At 42.6% G+C, this 18,649-nt stretch overlaps 1 protein-coding gene across 1 annotated transcript; it reads left to right on the forward strand.

Annotated features, from left to right (window-relative positions):
- The first annotated feature begins 30 nt into the window (after positions 1-30).
- On the forward strand, positions 31-18,460 carry b4galt6 (UDP-Gal:betaGlcNAc beta 1,4- galactosyltransferase, polypeptide 6). Its single transcript, XM_061031382.1, has 9 exons — positions 31-837; positions 5,028-5,144; positions 6,616-6,729; positions 9,432-9,556; positions 9,677-9,793; positions 10,555-10,742; positions 10,907-11,029; positions 12,947-13,048; positions 13,285-18,460. The coding sequence occupies exons 1-9, from the start codon at positions 723-725 to the stop codon at positions 13,430-13,432; spliced, it is 1,149 nt and encodes a 382-aa protein (XP_060887365.1). The 5' UTR covers positions 31-722; the 3' UTR covers positions 13,433-18,460.
- The last annotated feature ends 189 nt before the right edge of the window (positions 18,461-18,649 follow it).

The following is an 18,649-nucleotide window of genomic DNA, read 5'->3' on the forward strand; positions in this document are numbered from 1 at the left end:
GGGGGAGGGGTAGCGTTAACACCCACCGGAAACGGGCGCTGCAGTGCCAGCAGAAAATGAAAAGGAGGCGGACTTCATATCTGTTTTATTGAGTTTCTTTTTCTTCTTCTGTCATATCTCATCCCGCACGTATTGTGGGCTGCTGAATTCCTAAAAAAAAAAAAAAAAAAAGCGCGGAACCAGCGTGGAGACCCCTCGCTGGTGGGCATGACTCTGGACTCCGGTTTGCTGATAAAGTGCACCGACTGTTTTGGAAACATCGTACCGGCCGAGAGAAGACTGTGTGTGGGAGACGGCAGAGCGGTCCTGCCCCCCTTTCAATGACCACCCTTCAGTGCTAGTGGTAAAAGCCTCTCTGGTTGGTTACCATGGAAAGCTACCACGAGTAGAGATGCTGCCTTGTTCCTGGTCTGTAGAGTAACGCTTTCATCATGCCCGACCGGCGGTGCTCCACCTCGAGGGTCTCGGTTGCCTGATATTAACGTTACGGGCCTGCTTTTTCCATCTGGAAATTTCTTGGCAGGGGGGAAAGCAGGCCAGCTAGCACCGCTAGCGTTAGCCTTCTCCTTGCTGCACCTCTGGGCTTTTTAATGCAGCAGGGGTTTCCATGACTACACAATTGAAACCCCTTTTCTTCCCCTGTCACTCCGAGGACATTTTTTAATCCACCGAGTCATTTTATGGGATTCATATCGGCGAAAGAGACGCGGGCCTGAGCCAAAATGGTGAACTGGAGGCGGCTGCTGCGAATGTCCAACCGATCGTTTCTGGCCTTCATATTCTTCTTCTCCATGTCCACCACTTGTCTCTACTTCATCTACGTGGCCCCCGGGATAGGTCAGTTAACAGCGATTAACTCTAAACGCCTCTTGCAGCGACACTTAATGTGATTATGTGTTGGATTATCTCATGCAGCTCACTAAGCTCCAGCTGCTGTCACAGCCCATGCTAATGCTAACTAGCCCGCAGTTTAAAGGTCCACCCCAGAGGCATGATGATGTCCACTTAGCCCTGACTGGTTTGTGATGTTTAAACAACATACAACCTCCTCCTGAGGGCAAGATAGTTTATTTAAAAAAAACATGTTCCCTTTTTGTATTGAATATATGGGTAGTATGCGAACTAGCGGGCGTGTGAATGAATGAACTGTGGGCTTTACTGCTGATGGTAATTTCGGGGATTCCCAGCATCAACACAGGCAGGCTGAGCTAACCCATGACCAGGATTTAGACTTACACTGGTACTAATCAGTGGGTCACAATCAACCACAATTTACCAACCCAAATGTTCCCAGTTAATTTGATTTCAGGATCAATTTTCAGTTTTGTCGTGTTGGTTTAGAAGTCTTACTCATAAATAATATCATATGGCAGATGTATGCGACTTTGAGTTTTTCTTACATAGGATAGTACTTTATTGATCCCCAGAGGGGAAATTCGGGCGTTACAGCAGCACAGATAAGAAAGCTCAAAAATACACATTAAACAGAATAGATAAGATAAATAAAAATAAAAACAGGGTGTATATACAGTACAAAATGAATGATGAAGTTAACTGGGGGGAATTGAGAATTGAGACAGTATTTGCAGAGAATGACAAGATAAAGTGACAAGTGATGATTAAAGTGACTTGGTATGATAAAATAGCAGCAAGTAATGTAAACAGATTAAAGAGACACAGTGTTGTGCCACAGTAATGCAGAGTAATGCATATAAACATACTAACTTCATAATTTGATAGATAAAAAAATAGAGCCCGACTGTGCTTGATATTTGCATATCAAGTGAATATCTGTCGGTTAACTTTATCGCAGACATGCTCTGATATTACTACTTAATTTACCAGTAGCATTTCATTTGAGTGTCATTGTATTACACTAGAACTTCTCTTTCTGGCTGTCACCAGCAAAGTGTGCTGGATGGATGACAACAAGCATTATTTATCACTGTCCAGAGTGTCCAGTGGTGATGTACATAAGCAGTTACTTTCCAGTTGGCATACCATCTTGTCTTCATCATAATATCTTTTCCACAAGTGTTTGATAACTGCATTTGAGGGATCAACGCAATAAACATGTATCTATCTGTACAGATCGATGTAAGAAATATCGGCCAATATATCTGTATCGAATTATCCATATCGGTTGGGCCATAGTAAAAAAACAATAATTTAACAGTTCGCATAGCAGGTGCACAGTAAAATACAGCCTGTGTTTTTGAGTAATCTGCTCTGTGTCTAGTTATTGCAGTCCCCACATAATATTGAGAAAGAAAGTCTGAGTGTAGTTGCCCACATCCTCCTTGTCTCAGGTGCAGACTTGACAGCCCCCAGTTTGCTTTGTCTGGTGCATATTGCTGTTGTTGACGTGAAGTTTAACTAGGTCTTTTCTCTTCTGATCACATGCTTGAGGAGGTGGCCGTGTGCCGACAGGAATTATATGCTCTTAGTGCAGGCTTTTACTGGCAGTCAGAGCGAGTCATGCTTGGGAGGAATGACAGTTCTGGGAAATTTCACTCAAGAATTAAGATAGCCTGAGGTCCAGCAGCAGTACTGTAGATAAAGTGATAAGGATGCCAAGAAAAGATGGGGTTGTGTCTGTAATAATGCTGTATTACATGGTGGGAACGTCATGTTTTTTCAGCATGTGTACTTAGATTTACGCAGTATAGTTTTGTGTTAGCATTTTTTTTTAAGCTGCTCGTGCAATACAGCGAAAATGCAATCTCACAAAGGCACATTTATTCATTTTGTGTCGGGCTAATTTAGGTTTAAATTGACATGAAGCTGTGATTTTTACCGAACCAAACCATATCCCTAGAGTGGAGAGGAAATGTATCCTGCCACAACACCTGATGAAAACCTTTGTGTTGTTTTGTTTTTTATAATCAATCTCTGCCCTTGGTTTACAACTACAGGCAGTAAATGTAGTGTTTGCAATATTGACCAAAAAAAAACGTCTCAATATTTTGGAGGATTTTGCCCATAACGATAATCGACGATATTTTGCAACCCTCCAAAATGTGTTAGTAAAAGTCTTCTAATGTACTATCTCACTCTTGTTCATAGTTTATTAGATGTTTTTAATAATTGATATTTAAACAAACTTGTAAAATAGGTCTTATTCACTAACTTACAGCTGAGTCATTTAAATACAGTAAACAAAAATACTTAAGTCACCAGAGCTAGTATTGAGATCAAACAGTGCACGTATGGGTAAACAATTTGTCCTACAGGATTTACTTAGTAAAATATATCACAAGAGTGTTTCAAACCAGGCTTTGCGGGGTGTAACTTGGGTCCAAAGTAGTCAAAATAAGTTTGAAACCCTCTCTCTTGACTGCTTGAATTGGCACCATATCCTTTGGCATGTTATTGGTGACAGTGTTTGTTATGTCTTGTCCTTCTTTTAATGAGGCAGCCTTTTCTTTTTATGACTCTGTGCCACAGTTTGTTGGGTGTGTATTTGTTTTTCTGGTACCTGAGCTGCTCGGTCGTGGTTGACCGCTCACTCATGAGCTTGTCATGTTCTAAATATTCTGTGTTCGGTGGTTAATTTGCAGCTGCTGCAACAAGTTACTTTTCGACAACTTTCCGCTGTACTGGTGCAGATACTTATCTTTTAGGCAACTTTCACCTTTGAAGCCAAACCACCTCCCTGGGAATGAGCATGAGCCACGTCTAGCAACACAGTCTAATGTCATTGATTCTGAGGCTGGTTGTGTCTGTGTATTGTCTCCTGGTGCTGTTTGATTACTCATGTTTAATGTCAGCCACCTTGGCTTATTGTGACGCTCGGACGCTGCATGTGTTCTCTTGATCATATGCAGGGAAGGTGTGTGGACTCTCTTGCAAATAGAGGCACATCATCGATTTTGGCATTTTTGCTCATCGTTAAAACAACATTTAAGATATTATCTTAAATGATATATCGCACACTCCTAAGTGAATGTCTCGGGTTAGTTATGTGTTAGGAGATGTGTGCAAAACATACAATGAACAGGAAATATGATAAGGCTGAGTATTTCCCACAACCCCACGATACGATATTGTGATCTACATTGATTTTAGATAATGACCACGCCCTACACATTATTCACTACATGTTTCAATCCCGGAGCTGTGGCTGTGGTGTTATTGTGAACTGCACCATAGGTCAACTGTCTTTCAAAACTGTCATCACAGCTTTGCAGCCGTAACCGGATCTGTAACATCTGCAGCGATACATGTATCTGCAAGGAGCACATGACGATATAATGCCATATTGATTTTTTTGAGCACAGCCCTAATATATGAGGTATAAATATGTCTGCGGTTCCTGGCTGCTTCTCTCCTTATGTTAGCTTGTAACAGGGCTAAACCAGTTTATAGACTACTGTATGTTGCTGACTTATTGCTGCCTTCAACATTCATTTGAGAAAACAGGATGGTCATTTCATGCATTGCTAGTTCTTTCTACACTGTGACAAATTAGACTTTTCAAGCACTATGTACTTTACAGCCAGAGTACATATTGATATGTGTGGATGCAAGGCAGCAGATAACGAGGAGAACCTTTATCTTTTCAAAGTGTCTGGCCTTTACTCTTTGGTCACTGCTGGGCATAGTACAGTTTATAATCAAAAACATTTCACTATAAGTTCACCAGCTAATTGTTTTTTTGTTTTTTTTGTCAGGCAGATGAAATTACCTAATATCTGTTTCCCAGCGTGCTTTGACCTGTGTGTCTTCCTTCTCCTGCTTCTTGTTCAACTACTAAGGCTGCACGGCTGCTTTGTGATAAGGCTCCTATCATCCTACAACACGGTTCACACACTTCACACTAAAGCTGGTGTACCATATTTATTTGATCTCTTAACAGTTTCTCTATGAACTTAATTCATTTTGTGATCCATAAATCCTCTTCCTTGCTGGTACACTTTAAGGTTCACCTTTAATGGTTAAAGATTGTTTTTCTTAGCGTCAGTGCTGTTAAATGTCACATCCACCTATGGCCTGTAATTTTACTTCTTTTCCTCTCTTTCTTGCAGCCAACACATACTTCTTCATGGTGCAGGCTCAGGGCATCATGTTGAGGGACAATGTGAGGACCATCGGCCAAATGATCCGATTATACACCAACAAGAACAATACCCTCAACGGAACGGGTAAGTTTTACGTACATTTTTAAAAACTTTGGAGTGGCCCGTATTACCTACATGTACCTAAACTCATAATAGGATCAGAGGCATTACCCGGACCCAAGTAAGCAGGGGGCTTTCAGCTCTTCATTACATTAAATTCACACCACTCTCCTTTCAGATACGTGACAACACTGAAACACTGGTAATCTCACGTGTAAATTGGCAAAATTAAGAGTAAGCTTCAATCCCACAGATTTACGTCTGGCATTGTAGCAGCCGTTTTCTGGTTATTTGTTGTTTTGCATTTGTTTTTGTTGTTTGTGAACACCAGGGGACATTGGGCACCTTGCCAAGCACATGGGTTGATTAAGAACCCTTTAAATGTACCAGGTGTGTCACTGTTGGGTGATGCACCAGGAAGGGACACAGGTTTTTTACCACATGTCAATGAGACAGATCAATGAATGCAGTTGGAAATGTTTGTTTGTCTTAATTAAATGAAAGAACAAGAGATCCCAACTGGACATTGAACTTATTGCGTGCGTAAGGCCTCACTGGAACTGTGCATCAGTGGCTGTTAGTTGAGTTTTATAATTTTGACTTAAGTTATTTTTGGACAAATAGCCACAATAGGCATGATCATATATTTTTGTGTATTGATGGTGTGTATCTTAAAGATCCTCAGGTGTGTTAGGGAAGAGTAGGACGGTGTGAAGCTTCAGCTGCAGAAAGGAGTATTATAGTGTCAGAGAGTTAATTAATGTACTGACGTTTATTTAAGAGGAACTGATCAGCCTGTTTGAACTCAAACACACTGCCTTACAAACTCAGAGAATGCATTTAACACTTGGTAACAAAACTGTTTGACACTTAGCTTAGCCCTCACCCTGCATTCATCAGGAAGATGGATTTCCGAGTTGGAAAATGCACGTGATCGCCTGCTGAAGTCGAGCAATTACTTTGAAACCTGGGAAGGAATTTAGTGCCAGACTTGACGTCATATTCTTCATCACATAGGAGGCAAAGCATGTTTTGTGAATGTTGAGATACTTTTTAATAATTCTTGTATTGCACATCAGCTTTCTGTAGTGGAATTCTACACGTCTTCTTTGTAGCATCCACGCTGTTTTGTTGTTGTTACAATATACAGACTTTCCGAATTGAAAGCATGTGAACACACTGAATTAAGGCAAGGGATTGGACCATCCGAGGAGCACCTGAACGCAGCATTAGCAAAGGTGGTGTAGAAGGATAGGGCACAGGAAGTGGGTTGTTGGTAGATGGATCGATGAAAGAAGAGTTACCAATACAATAAATAGATTTTACTCCTGCTACCATTTACTTCATTTGACAACACTGGTGTCATGGAACTTGTATGCTGTGCGGTGACTCGTAATGATAGCCGTTGGAAAAGTGTGATATTTCACAGTACATGAACCCAAGTAGCATCCTATCCTGCTGCTATGCCTGATGTTAGACTGTTTATTTTCTGCAGACTATCCTGATGGCAGTAACTCCAGTGAGTACCTGGTCCAGCCAACGACGTACCTCCCTGAGAACTTCACCTACGCCCAGAACCTCCCCTGCCCAGAGCGATTACCTTCTATGAGTGAGTAGATGAGGGCCACACGGCATTCTGCTCTCACTTGTCATTGAAAGTCAGAAGTGTGTAAATGTGATCAAATCTCTTTTTTTGCTTTTGCCCAGCAAATAGAGCTGTGTACAAAGTTACTGCTAGTTAAAGAAATAATGTAACAAAGGGCAACTTCACATATGCTACATACACATAAACTTCACGGTCAAAATCATTAATTCAAAGAAAAAAGTGGCATATTGTTCAGTAAATAAACGTCATGGAGTGCTTGACTGACTGAAAGTCTCCTCAATTAAAGTCAAAGAGTGACCAGCAAAGGCTAAGAGCTTAACTACTGTACTGCTAGTAGGAGTGCAATAGATCACAGTCAGTCTGTGTACATTGTTTTTGCAATGTGAAGCTACCAGCTAACTGAAGTGTGCTAACATTAGCCTGCTAACACAACAACCCAGGCCACGGGCAATAGCAGCTCGAGCAAAGGACAATTTTGTCCGCTGCTTGTGCTAAACTCCGTGCCAAAGCGAGTTGAGAGGTTGGGAGGTGTGTGACTGGAGGAGAGCAGAGGCTTCAGAATAGTGGAGGTGTGGCCAAACAGAGTTTGTTTTGGTTCCATGCTCACGCTCAAGGGCAACATCGACTGGATCAAAAAGTCACACATTCTTCCTTAATGAACAAAGATTTGATATTATATTCTCAATGGATAAAAGCATTTTCTAACCTAACATAACAACAGTTGAAAAAATAAATAGCATACTTTATATCTTAAATTCCTGAGATTTAAAGGCCTCAAGTACATCCTCTGTGTAGAAATGAAATTCTTAAGTAATCCCTTTGTGGAAGCAGCTTTCATCTACATCACGTGCATGGAGGTGGTTCTGACCTTTCCTTTGCATTATTCTGCTGAATGGGTCGCACCTGATTTGTGACGCATATAAACCATTATCAGTCCTACTATTAGTGAATATTAACATGACTAATAATTCACCGTTTACTTTTACACATTTTTTAAATATAAAATATACATTTTGTTCATATAATGGCTGTTAAATACTTGACAGTTATTTTTTACTCAACTGAGAGATTTGCATCCATAGTGTCACCTGGCACTGCTTGTGCATGTTTGATCTTACACAATGCATACAACAACGACTTGTCTTTAAGCTTTGTGTTTTAAACTCGCCAGCACAAGTCGAAACAAATGTCCTCTCTACACAAACAGGCTCCCCCTAGAGGTGAGCGTGGAGATGCGCAGTATTACTAACGATAAATAATTCCTGTTTGTTTAGTCATCGTGATCTTTCCTACTGATGAGTTGATCGAGGCAGGTTATGTCATAAGATCCCTGGTGGTAATCAGATCCATTATGGATCATTCCTTCCCATACACCAGGTTCAATACTGCTCATGTGCTTTCGCACAGAACCCCCACACAGCATGCCCAGCAAGACAATTCTCTTTTGGTAGAAGTTAAAGGTGCAAATCTGTAAGATATCTCCTGAATGAAATAATAAAGTGACCTTACTATATGATCAGACATTAAGGAAACATGCTATGTTGAAGTGCTGGCTTCTCTGACAACAATGCAGCATCCAGTATGTCCTCCTAAGTTCAGATTCTGGTCCTGAATGCTCTGGATTTGTTTGGATCAATACAGACACACTTCCATTAGAATCAATAAATAAAAACAATAGAAAGACACATCCACACATAAACAAAAAGGCACATAACAATACAAGTCAACACAAGATATATTACACATTACCCACATTGCACAATATCTGCAAACACACCACATGAGAGATAAAATAACAAAGAAAAGAAAATACAGAAACATATTGCACCACCCTCACAGCCTTACGAAACATTATTCAGAATTTTGACTGACGTGGGAACAAAAGAGTTTTTAAAGCGGTTCACATCGGGGGACTCTGTATCGTCTGTCAGAAGGTAGACGCTCGTACTCAGGAGGATGTGAGAGGGGTCGGACAACACTCTCTGGTCCAGTCTGAGAATAGACCCCTCATATAGGGAGCGGTTATCTGTCCTCCCCTTTAACTTCATTGGAGTCTGCACCAGATGAGCAAGCTTAGATGAACAGAGAGATTACCGTACTACGCTGACATCCTGTGTCTATGGATACTCTCCAACACGGCCTGATAAAACAAAAACATGATCTTATGGTCGACACCAAACACCCTGAGTCTACGTAACAAGTACAGTCTTTGCTGTGAACGAGAACACAAATTAGGAACATAATTTTTCCAGCTAAACAGGATATCTAGGTGTATACCGAGATACCTGTAGGAGCTGACCTGGTTGATTCTTTTGTCATGGATGAAAACAGGGGTATGATCTCCCACAGACCGAGGATCCAGCAGCGCCATCTCCTCTGTTTTAATTACATTTACAACAAAGTAGTTAGCATCACACCACTGAACAAAAGTCTGTAGCGCAGTTAAACATGATGAGAGGTCCAATGTCCTCGTACAACAGGCTGAGAATGGCAGTGTTGTCAGAAAACTTGAAAAGGAAATGACCTGGCTGGCTCCTGGTGCAATCAAACACAACCCTGTGGTGCTCCTGTACTGATGGAGTTTGAATCCAAGAGTGTGTTAATGACCTTGACACTCTGAGTTCTGTTTAAGTGAAACAGTCCTCTGCTCTCCTGTGCAGTGATTCTTTTAATGTTGTTGTTTTGTCATGCTGATCTCTTCACAGAGGGCCTTATGGAAGTCAATATGACGGAGATCCCCGTCGAAGAGAAAGAAGTCAAATTCTCCAAGTTTTTTGACATTGATTTTGGAGGCCACTGGAAACCAAAGGACTGCAGACCTCGCTGGAAGGTGGGTTTAAGCATTTCAAGGCTACTCAATTCAAATCCCGCTGCATACAGATAAAAAAAACAGAGTAAAGAATGTCGGTTTCCTTTGGTGAGTTTCTTATTTCTTACTCTTTTGCTGCAGGTGGCCATCTTGATTCCATTCAGAAACCGCCACGAACATCTCCCCATCCTCTTCCAGCACCTCATCCCTATGCTGCAGAGACAGCGGCTGCAGTTTGCCTTCTATGTCATAGAACAGGTACAGTGATGTTGTGTTTGTGTGTGTGTGGTGTTCATTTCAATATTCTGCTGAAGGACACCGCTCTGAACATGAGTTGTGTGGATTGTCTAGAGAGTTGGAAATTGTTGGGTACTGCAGACAGTCTCTGATATTAAGTGAGACTGTTGAAAGCTCACATATGATGCAGAATACATTTTACCATGTTTTTCTGATACTAATATGCGTACTTAGCCCGTCTGCAAACCCCCCAATGATGAGAAAAGTCCATCCTCTCCGTCTTTAGCCTGCTCCACTTTTCAGAAAATGTGTGCTCAAACAGGCCGTTTGGAGATTTCCCTTTCATGACATCACAAAGGGCAGTAACCCCTCCTCCAGGTGGGTGACATGCCCACAGCTAGGTGTTTGTTCTGCTCTCTGAGTCTGCTTTCCCACTGTAAGTAATCTGGCATGGTGCAAGAAAGCCGGAGCAATCAAGGCCCTTCCAGAGAGGGGGCGTGGTCAGACACAGCTCATTTACATTTAAAGCTACAGACACAGAAACAGCCTGATCTGATCAGGGCTGAAGTAGAGGGGTTTATAGAAATGATACAATACAAGATCAGAGTGGATTTATAAGAAAACTTCACAGACATGTTTACGGGAGCTCTGAGACTTATTTAAACTGGCTGAAGAGGAGGAGAATATGTGACCTTTGAACCACGACTTCTTTTATTTGTCACTATCAGCAGCAGACCATTGACTCAGTGTCTGTCTATGTGTATGTGTGTTATTATGTTTAGAGCGGGAGCCAGCCCTTCAACAGAGCAATGCTGTTTAACGTGGGGTTCCTGGAGGCCATGAAGGATCTGGACTGGGACTGCTTGATCTTCCATGATGTTGACCACATCCCAGAGAACGATCGAAACTACTACGGCTGTGGTCAGATGCCACGTCACTTTGCTGCCAAGCTGGACAAATACATGTACATGTAAGTTCAGGATCAAAGTGTGGAGAGTATGGTATTTGGAGTTCTTGACAATGATAAATCGACTCGTTGGCTAAAGTAAACTCAGTATGTTTGTATCAGGTCATTTTATAAATGATCCAGATGAAGTGGATCTATATTTAACTCGTGTTTGTTGATGATTGCAGCCTTCCATACAGCGAGTTCTTCGGCGGCGTGAGTGGACTCACTGTGGAGCAATTTCGTAAGATTAATGGTTTTCCCAATGCATTCTGGGGCTGGGGAGGAGAAGATGATGACTTGTGGAACAGGTGAGTGTCTTTTAAAAGGACTGTAAATCACATGCAGAAAGTACACAGACCTTTTCACGATGCATTGGTGTGCCTTCCCACCTTACATGAAGGCTATCCACTCGTTATCAGATCACCCAGGGCGGATGTTAATGTGAGGTATAAACAGGGCCTTAGAGTAGTTTAAAGACTAGAAAAGTTCTACAAAAAGCCCCCTAAGAGTTGAAGCATGCAGTACCAAACCAACAAAAGGAAAGAAAATGGTTAGCAGGAGGATGACCTTTACTCAGACTATACTTGAAACTGTCCAACGTAATTCTAACGTTGTCTGAAGGCCGTACTTCTAAATCTGTAGAGAAGTGTTTTAATGATAAAAGTGCATGAGGCAGCCATTGGCATACGAATGAGGACATCTGTTGACTGACGGATCACTCAGTCATGTTTAGTATCCTGAGCAGCTGTGGATCAGTGGTAGAGTTGGTTGTCTCTCAACCACAAGGTCAGGTATTTGATCCCCAGCTCCTGCAGCTACATGTGTCCGATGAGTCCTTGGGCAAGAAGATACTTAACCCCAAGTTGCTCCTTCTGCTTCGTCAGTGGCGTATGAGTGTGCATGAATGGCATTAGTTAATACTGAAGGACCTTTAAACAGCAACCTCTGGCATCAGTGTGTGAATGTGTAGGTGTGACATGCGGTGTAAAAGTGCTTAAACGCTATACAAGCTCAAGTCCATTTACAATTGTGGACTCCAGTTAACAAAACATTAAGACTGATTTCATGGGTTTCATGTAACATAAAGCAACACTTCTGAAACTGAACCTTGGCAAAATGTAAGACTATGATGTTAACATGATTGTTTTTGTAAACTTTGAAATATGATCACAATTTACAAGATTGTCCAAAACATTTTCCAACAGGCTGCTTTTCTTCAACTGAAAACCAGTATTTAAAGAGGACATATTATACCCCTTCTCCACCTTTTCAAACAGTCCCCTGTGGTCTAAATGAAACATCTGTCCTGTGCTTTGGTCAAAATATAACATGAATCAAGCACCAGAGGAGGTTTGTGACCCTGTATAAACCAGCTCTCTCAGAACGCTCTGTTTTGGTGTGTGTGTCTCTTTAAATGCGATGAGCCCCCCCTGAGTTTTCTTGGCAGACATCACTGCTCTGTAGTGAGAATAAAAATGGTGGACCTGCGCAAAAGTTTTGTTCTAGGCTGGGGGTGGAGTCCATTGGTGGAGATACCAGGGGAGGGGATTTTCTTTACCAGAATCCCACTGTGACATCACAAGTTCAGAAAATTATAAACGGAGCACTTTTCTCTGTGTTGTAAGACTTATGCAGACCACAAACAAAGGACTGGATTTCTCATATGTCCCATTTAACAACTATACCTTTTATGAAGATATTCCTCATGTTTTAATGTTTATATGGAAGGAGGTTTGTAAACTGTACCACCTTTAACAGCTTTCGTTGAAATGACACGATCAGTCGCCCTTTTCAGATTGCTTTTTACCCGGCAAAAGTGCCGTAACTGAGCTCAGACGTCATCACGTCTTTGTTCATTCATGTTGATTCCACGTCGGCTAAACCTTGATGTCCCAGTCTGTGAATTCACATTGCGTTTCAGTGTTGCGGAAGCACGGCACATTGCGAGCTCCACAAAGACACACAGTCTGACATGCACGCAGACACAGCCCTGCTCTCCCCCGCTGGCTCAGCTGATGCCGTCTCCACTCTTTAACCCCTCTGTTACTACCTCTGAAGACGGTCCAGAGGGGGGGGGCGTAGTGTGCCCCCTTTACGCCTCCGGGACATTCAGATTGAACACAGGGGTGTTAATATCGCGGCTCTGAATAAGGCGACTAAGAGGTGTGCTCATGCTCCTATTGGCTGAATGCAGTAAACTGTAATGTGGTGTGGCTTCTCCTCAGGGTTCACTATGCCGGTCTGAATGTCACACGACCAGAGGGAGAGATCGGAAAGTACAGGTCTATTCCTCACCACCACAGAGGAGAGGTGCAGTTCCTCGGGAGGTAAGACATGAAAAAATAAATTCATATAAATTTTTACATTCCTAATATTGGAAGATAAATTATGGGAACCGATGCATCCCTAGTAAGAACACATTATGACTGAATTTCTAGACCCAGTGAAAGTTTAACGTAATCTCTGCCTTGTAGCTAAACATCCCCTGCTGGAGGGATGGAGAACAGCATGTGGAGTGGATGAATCCTGATATCAGGACTGTGTGCCTGTGTGTGTTTTGCAGGTATAAACTCCTGAGGTATTCCAAAGAGCGGCAACACTTGGACGGCCTCAACAACCTTCACTACACCCCCCAGAGCTCCCTCAGCAGCCTCTACAAGAACATCACAGTGGACCTGTATCCCGAGCTCGCCCCTATCGCAGACTACTGAACTGCCCCCCACCGACCCGACCCGACCCAACCCCCCCGCCACCCAACCCAACCCAACCCAACCCAACCCCTGGTCCACGACCCCAGCTCCCCTCCGGCCTTGCCTCTCAGGGGCCCGTTCAGCCACTCCAAAGCAGAGCGGCAGTGGAGAGGAGGGGAGGAGGGGAGGAGGGGGGGGGGGGGCACCGGCCGGTCAGGGGTGATGAGGCGCACCGTGTTATGCTGCCGAGAAATCTTAGTGAAGAAAAAAAAAAGAAAACATGAAGAGGCGGTGGCAAGTCTCTCAAAGTGAACTGTTGATTGTGTGTGTCAGTAAATCTGTGTGTGTGTGCGTGTGTGTGTGTGCGTGTGTGTGTGTGTCGGGTGAGTGAGTTGCTGCATGTCTTTTTGTCCGTGCCGGCTTAACTACTACAAGTTGACATGAGTCTTGGTTTTAGTTTTTTTTTTTTTTTGGGGGGGGGGGGAGCAGCAGCATCTCAGCTCTGATGTTTACTGCAAAGCCTTAATGTGGCAGAACCACAGCTCCCTCTGCTCGGCTCCGCACTGCTTCACTTCTGATGTATCACCGTCACCTTACAAGCCAACAGACAAGATCTTGTCTCTACTCTCATTTTGTTTTATACATATCATTTTGTCAGGCCGCAGCGTGCCCTCAAAAAGGAGGGCTCTGACTGAGGTCGTCATTGATGTTCGTGATATCTTTTTTTTTAAATTTTCATATGTGATTATTTATTTCCTCTGAGACGGGGGGTGTTCGATGAAGCGCTCCCGTCTGCATCACTCAAGTGTTTGCTGTTTGTTTTCCGCTGCACTGCTGCTGAATCCGCATGAACATGTATGTAAATATCGGCCTCTTAACGCTCGAACACAGAACACACATATGTAAATATGGGCCTGCAGAAGCTCGGGCATATTACAGTGATATTCCAGTGGGTTTGAATTTTAATTTTGGCAGCTATCTTCGTTCTGAGGATTTAATACGAGTGAGTGTTCTCTTCCTAACAGGAAGATCTTCTAACATAGGATGTTTGGCTTTAAGAAAAAAAAAAAAAGAAAAAACTGAAGTATCCAAATCTGAAGATCTGACATGATCCTTTGCATGCCTTAATTTATTTTGTTTACCAGATTGAGTTCTTTATTTCATCATATGGAGATGTGTATATTTCTAATTTAGCCTTTTTGTTTTTCTTAATGAGGTGCACTGTGTGAAACTAGTAGAGCTGCTCTTGAGAAGGAGAGGCAGAGTCTCTCCTCCCTCGTTGACTCTGTGCAGCGAGCAGCGTCGGCCGTTACAGCGATAGCTTCAGAGCAGGCGTGTGGTCTCACCTGACTGTACATTTCCTGTCCCAGATGTTTTTATGATTTTTTTTATTCAGATGATTTTGTGCTGGACCATGTGACAAACTTCTTCATTGTACTGTACTGTGCGCTGAAGCACAGGGATCTGGGCTGGATGCTGTGTGTGTGTGTGTGTGCGTGTGCGTGTGCGTCTGGACTGTGGTGTTTTCTTCTTTTCCAAGTTAGTGAAGCAGTAAGAAGGGCCATAATGAGAGAACGTGGGTGACAGCCTCTCGTGGCTGAAGCGTCTGCCGTTCTTGAATGGCGCGCGCTGTGAAGAGTTTAATTTCTTAAAGCTTTGAGCACTAAAAGACTGGAGAGAAACGTTAAAGGCAGATTATTTTTTAAAGCAGATGTTCACTGTTACGATGCTCCTCTATATCTCTTGTTTGAATTTGACCTTGAATTGTATGTTTGAAATGTTTTTTTATTTTGATAAGTGTTCGAATATGTTGAATCAGAACTCTGGCCATTTTTCGACTGAAGCCTTACTTCCTGTTCCTGTCTCCATCAGGCTTTGCGATCTTGTTAAGTGCTTTGGGACGAGTCTCTCTGAGGTCGCAGCTTGATCTTTGGTCTTCTGTCCAAACGGCTGACCTGCCTCTCCGTTTGTAGACCAGACAATTCCGATGTTTGGTGATCACATTCAGAGGACAGTTGTTCCTTTAATCGGGGCGAGACGGGACACACATCGACCAACACGACAGATACAAAAATCAAGCAGATTACATATGAACTTTTATAAGAACGTAAACAAAGAGTTATTTCTCTGTTAGGTCTTCTATACCAGGGGTTCTCAAAACTTTTCACCACGCGACCCCCAAAATAACGATGCCAGAGACGGGGTCCCCCTCTGTGCCTGGAAGGGGTTAACGTGTGTAACGTTGCACACAGCAGGACGCACGAATCGATCGATTCAAACACTGACATTAGAACAACACTAAATAATTCAGCAGCCTGAGAATGAGATTATTTCAGGGTGTCTGTATAGTCACTGTAACGTGCACTTTTAAAAAAATGTAATTTCAACACAAATCTCACTCAAGATGTATGTAGTTTTTTTAAATATGAACAAAGTTTTTGTGTATGTAATTATGTAATATTTCAAAATAATAGGTCAAATGTCTTTTTTAGCCATTTCCGATCTGTATTTGTTTTCGGAAGACATCTCACACCCCCAAGGAGTCCCAACCCCCACTTTAGGAACCACTGTCCTTTACCAATGTGAGAAAAAAAAAGTAAACGTAAGTAAAACGTAAACAAAACTTGCTTTAAAAAAAAAGGCGAGTTAAGAGAGACAACGAGTCGGAGTGTGAAACTGATTTAAAAGACAACAGTTACTCTGTTGAAGAGATCATCCTGTTCATTAAGAACGAACTCAAACAAATAGTCCCAGTTTATATTTGACATGACTTTTCTGAGGCTGTGATTGGCTGTTCTAATGTGCCTCCACATGGAAATAATACATGCTTTCTGCAGAGACACACAAATATCAAAGTGATCAAATCACTGTGTGACCCCCCCCCCCACCATCACCAATACTCCCAGAGGCATCAAATGTCTGCGTGCTGCTCATATTCAGAGTCAGTGGCGTGCACTTTAACGACTGATGGGTAAGGGAGACGGAGGAACGTAAGTCTGAGGTATGAAATGGCCAGAGTGATAATTTTTTTATTTATTGTTGAATCGTTTCAAAACATTTCATGGCACACGCAGGATCCTCCACATCAAATCTGCAAGGACTGTCCTTAAGCCCAACCCCCCCCCACCCACTCTAAAAAAAAAAGCAACCTTGCCGCCTTGTATATGTTTACGATATGAGTTCCCCCCCCCCCTAACAAAAAAAAAGAAATGGACATGACTTCAGTTGACGCTACATTCAGCACTGCTCGTCTTCATGCACAAAGCTTTAACACTTCAGCAGCTCACGGCTCGGAGAGTACAGAGGAGGGGATTTCTCACTCAAGTCTGCTGACGTCTCCCTCTTTCAGCAATGCTCTTCCTTTTCTAGAGACCCGGGGACTCGGAACAGTATTGTTTTTTTTTTTGGTTTTTTTTTAAGAGGACGATTCTCTTGTGCTTTGCCTTTCTTAGCTTAGTACCACTTTTTTGCATAAGAGAAGAAATCCTCCCTCTCTATAGGACACGGACTGAGAAGTGCTTCATGTAGCCTGGCTGCTCACGTCGTCACGCCGTTATCCCCATGACTCTGCAGCTTCACAGGGCAAATACAGTGCCATGTACTTACAGGAAACCCACCCCCACCCCCATATCACTTCTACACTCTGCCAATCTTGTTCTTTTTGCCACAGTATTCAGTTCAGCAGTAATGCCTTAAATATTAATTACTGCTTGTAGTCGAGTGTTGAATATCTTAGAAGCAGTTTTCACGTTTAGTTTGCAAACGTATTCAAAGCTTATATTTCTACGAGGGTACGACTGATCGATCCTGGACAGGGTTTTCTTTTTTTCTTTTTTCTTTTTTTTGTCATATCCCCCCCTTCCTCCCTACGGGACACTCTGAAGAGCATGAACTGCATGTTACCTCTCACCTCCACACACATTACTGCTGTGCAAACGAAGTGAACCTTTGTCCGTGCTGTGACACTTTAAAGACGTGCGAAAAGGTTGACGGTGAACTTGTGACCGACACGGGCTTCATCCAAACCTCTGTCTGGGTTTGACCTTTAAATAAGGCTTTTAGAGAAAAGAGAAAACAAGACATCACTGTTGAATATCTCTGCCCATTGTGAGCGATGTGAACACACGGCTTTGACTCGTATCACAGCATCGTGTGACAGTATTTAAAACAGAACAAAAAGACCAAAACAGAAATCTACAGTTGCCATAATGCCAATTATTGCATCACCCGTTAGATCATCTGTGCCTGGAACGGGGAGACTTCATACTCTTAGAAGTGTGTCTTCTCCACGCCGTGACATCATCAGGGTAATCTGCTTCCTCCTGAAACGTAGGAGAGGGACACGTGTTACACAAACCTTTACGCTTAAATCTGGTGGAGATGAATCCTTGAGAACGTAATTAGGCGGTTTCATCCATCAAGTGTCTTCAAATATTAAATATCACAAACTGACCCTGACAAACACAGGCCCCTTCTGCATCTGTTCCTTATCCTGTTCATAGTTCAGCGCGCAGCATCAAACGTGACTCCATGAGAAATAAGTGTTAGAACACACAGGTAGTAGACAGGAGATGAGGTATGACAGTCGGCATGTAGCGCTTTAGATCAGAGCTGCGTTAGAATCTAGTTTGCATGGCCAAAGCCACGACTCTGTGTCCAAGAGGTGCCAAGTCTGTAAACCAGGAATCAACCTGTCCCGTTACATTTGATCTGAATTCTGTCTGGTTCTACTCGTTCGGGACATCTTTCGGGTGTTTTGCTAATTGTTCCCAGTATTAGCTGAGGTTGACTCCACCCACTTCTTCTTATCTGACACCGTACATCTGAAGTGTTCACCATTAGACAACTGTATTCCATTTTTGCAGTATTTGTTTGTGCCTTGAGTTATTTATTTATTTTTTCTTTCTCTCTCTCTCTTTAAATTCAATCTGAAGAGATTAAAAAATGTTTGTTTTCTTGAAATGTTTTTGTCCCCTTTCATGGTCTTCATATCGAGTCGGACTGAGTGTGAAATGTGTTCATCAAACGATGATAAATGATCCAATGACACCTTGATCTCAGTCTGTCACTATCAGTGTTTGTGCTGTCTTCACCAGAATGTGGGGGAAAAAAAAAAAAAAAACACCATTGGGACTGCCTGTGGGTCATGTCTCACAAGAGAGCCGCCCTCATGGCGAGCGACAGAGCGGTCTTCACATTGTACGCCAGCCACTGGCAGTTCAGGTGTCATCTCATTTG

This window comes from Labrus mixtus, chromosome 3, assembly GCF_963584025.1.
Source record: "Labrus mixtus chromosome 3, fLabMix1.1, whole genome shotgun sequence".
In the NCBI taxonomy this organism is placed as follows: Eukaryota; Metazoa; Chordata; class Actinopteri; order Labriformes; family Labridae; genus Labrus; species Labrus mixtus.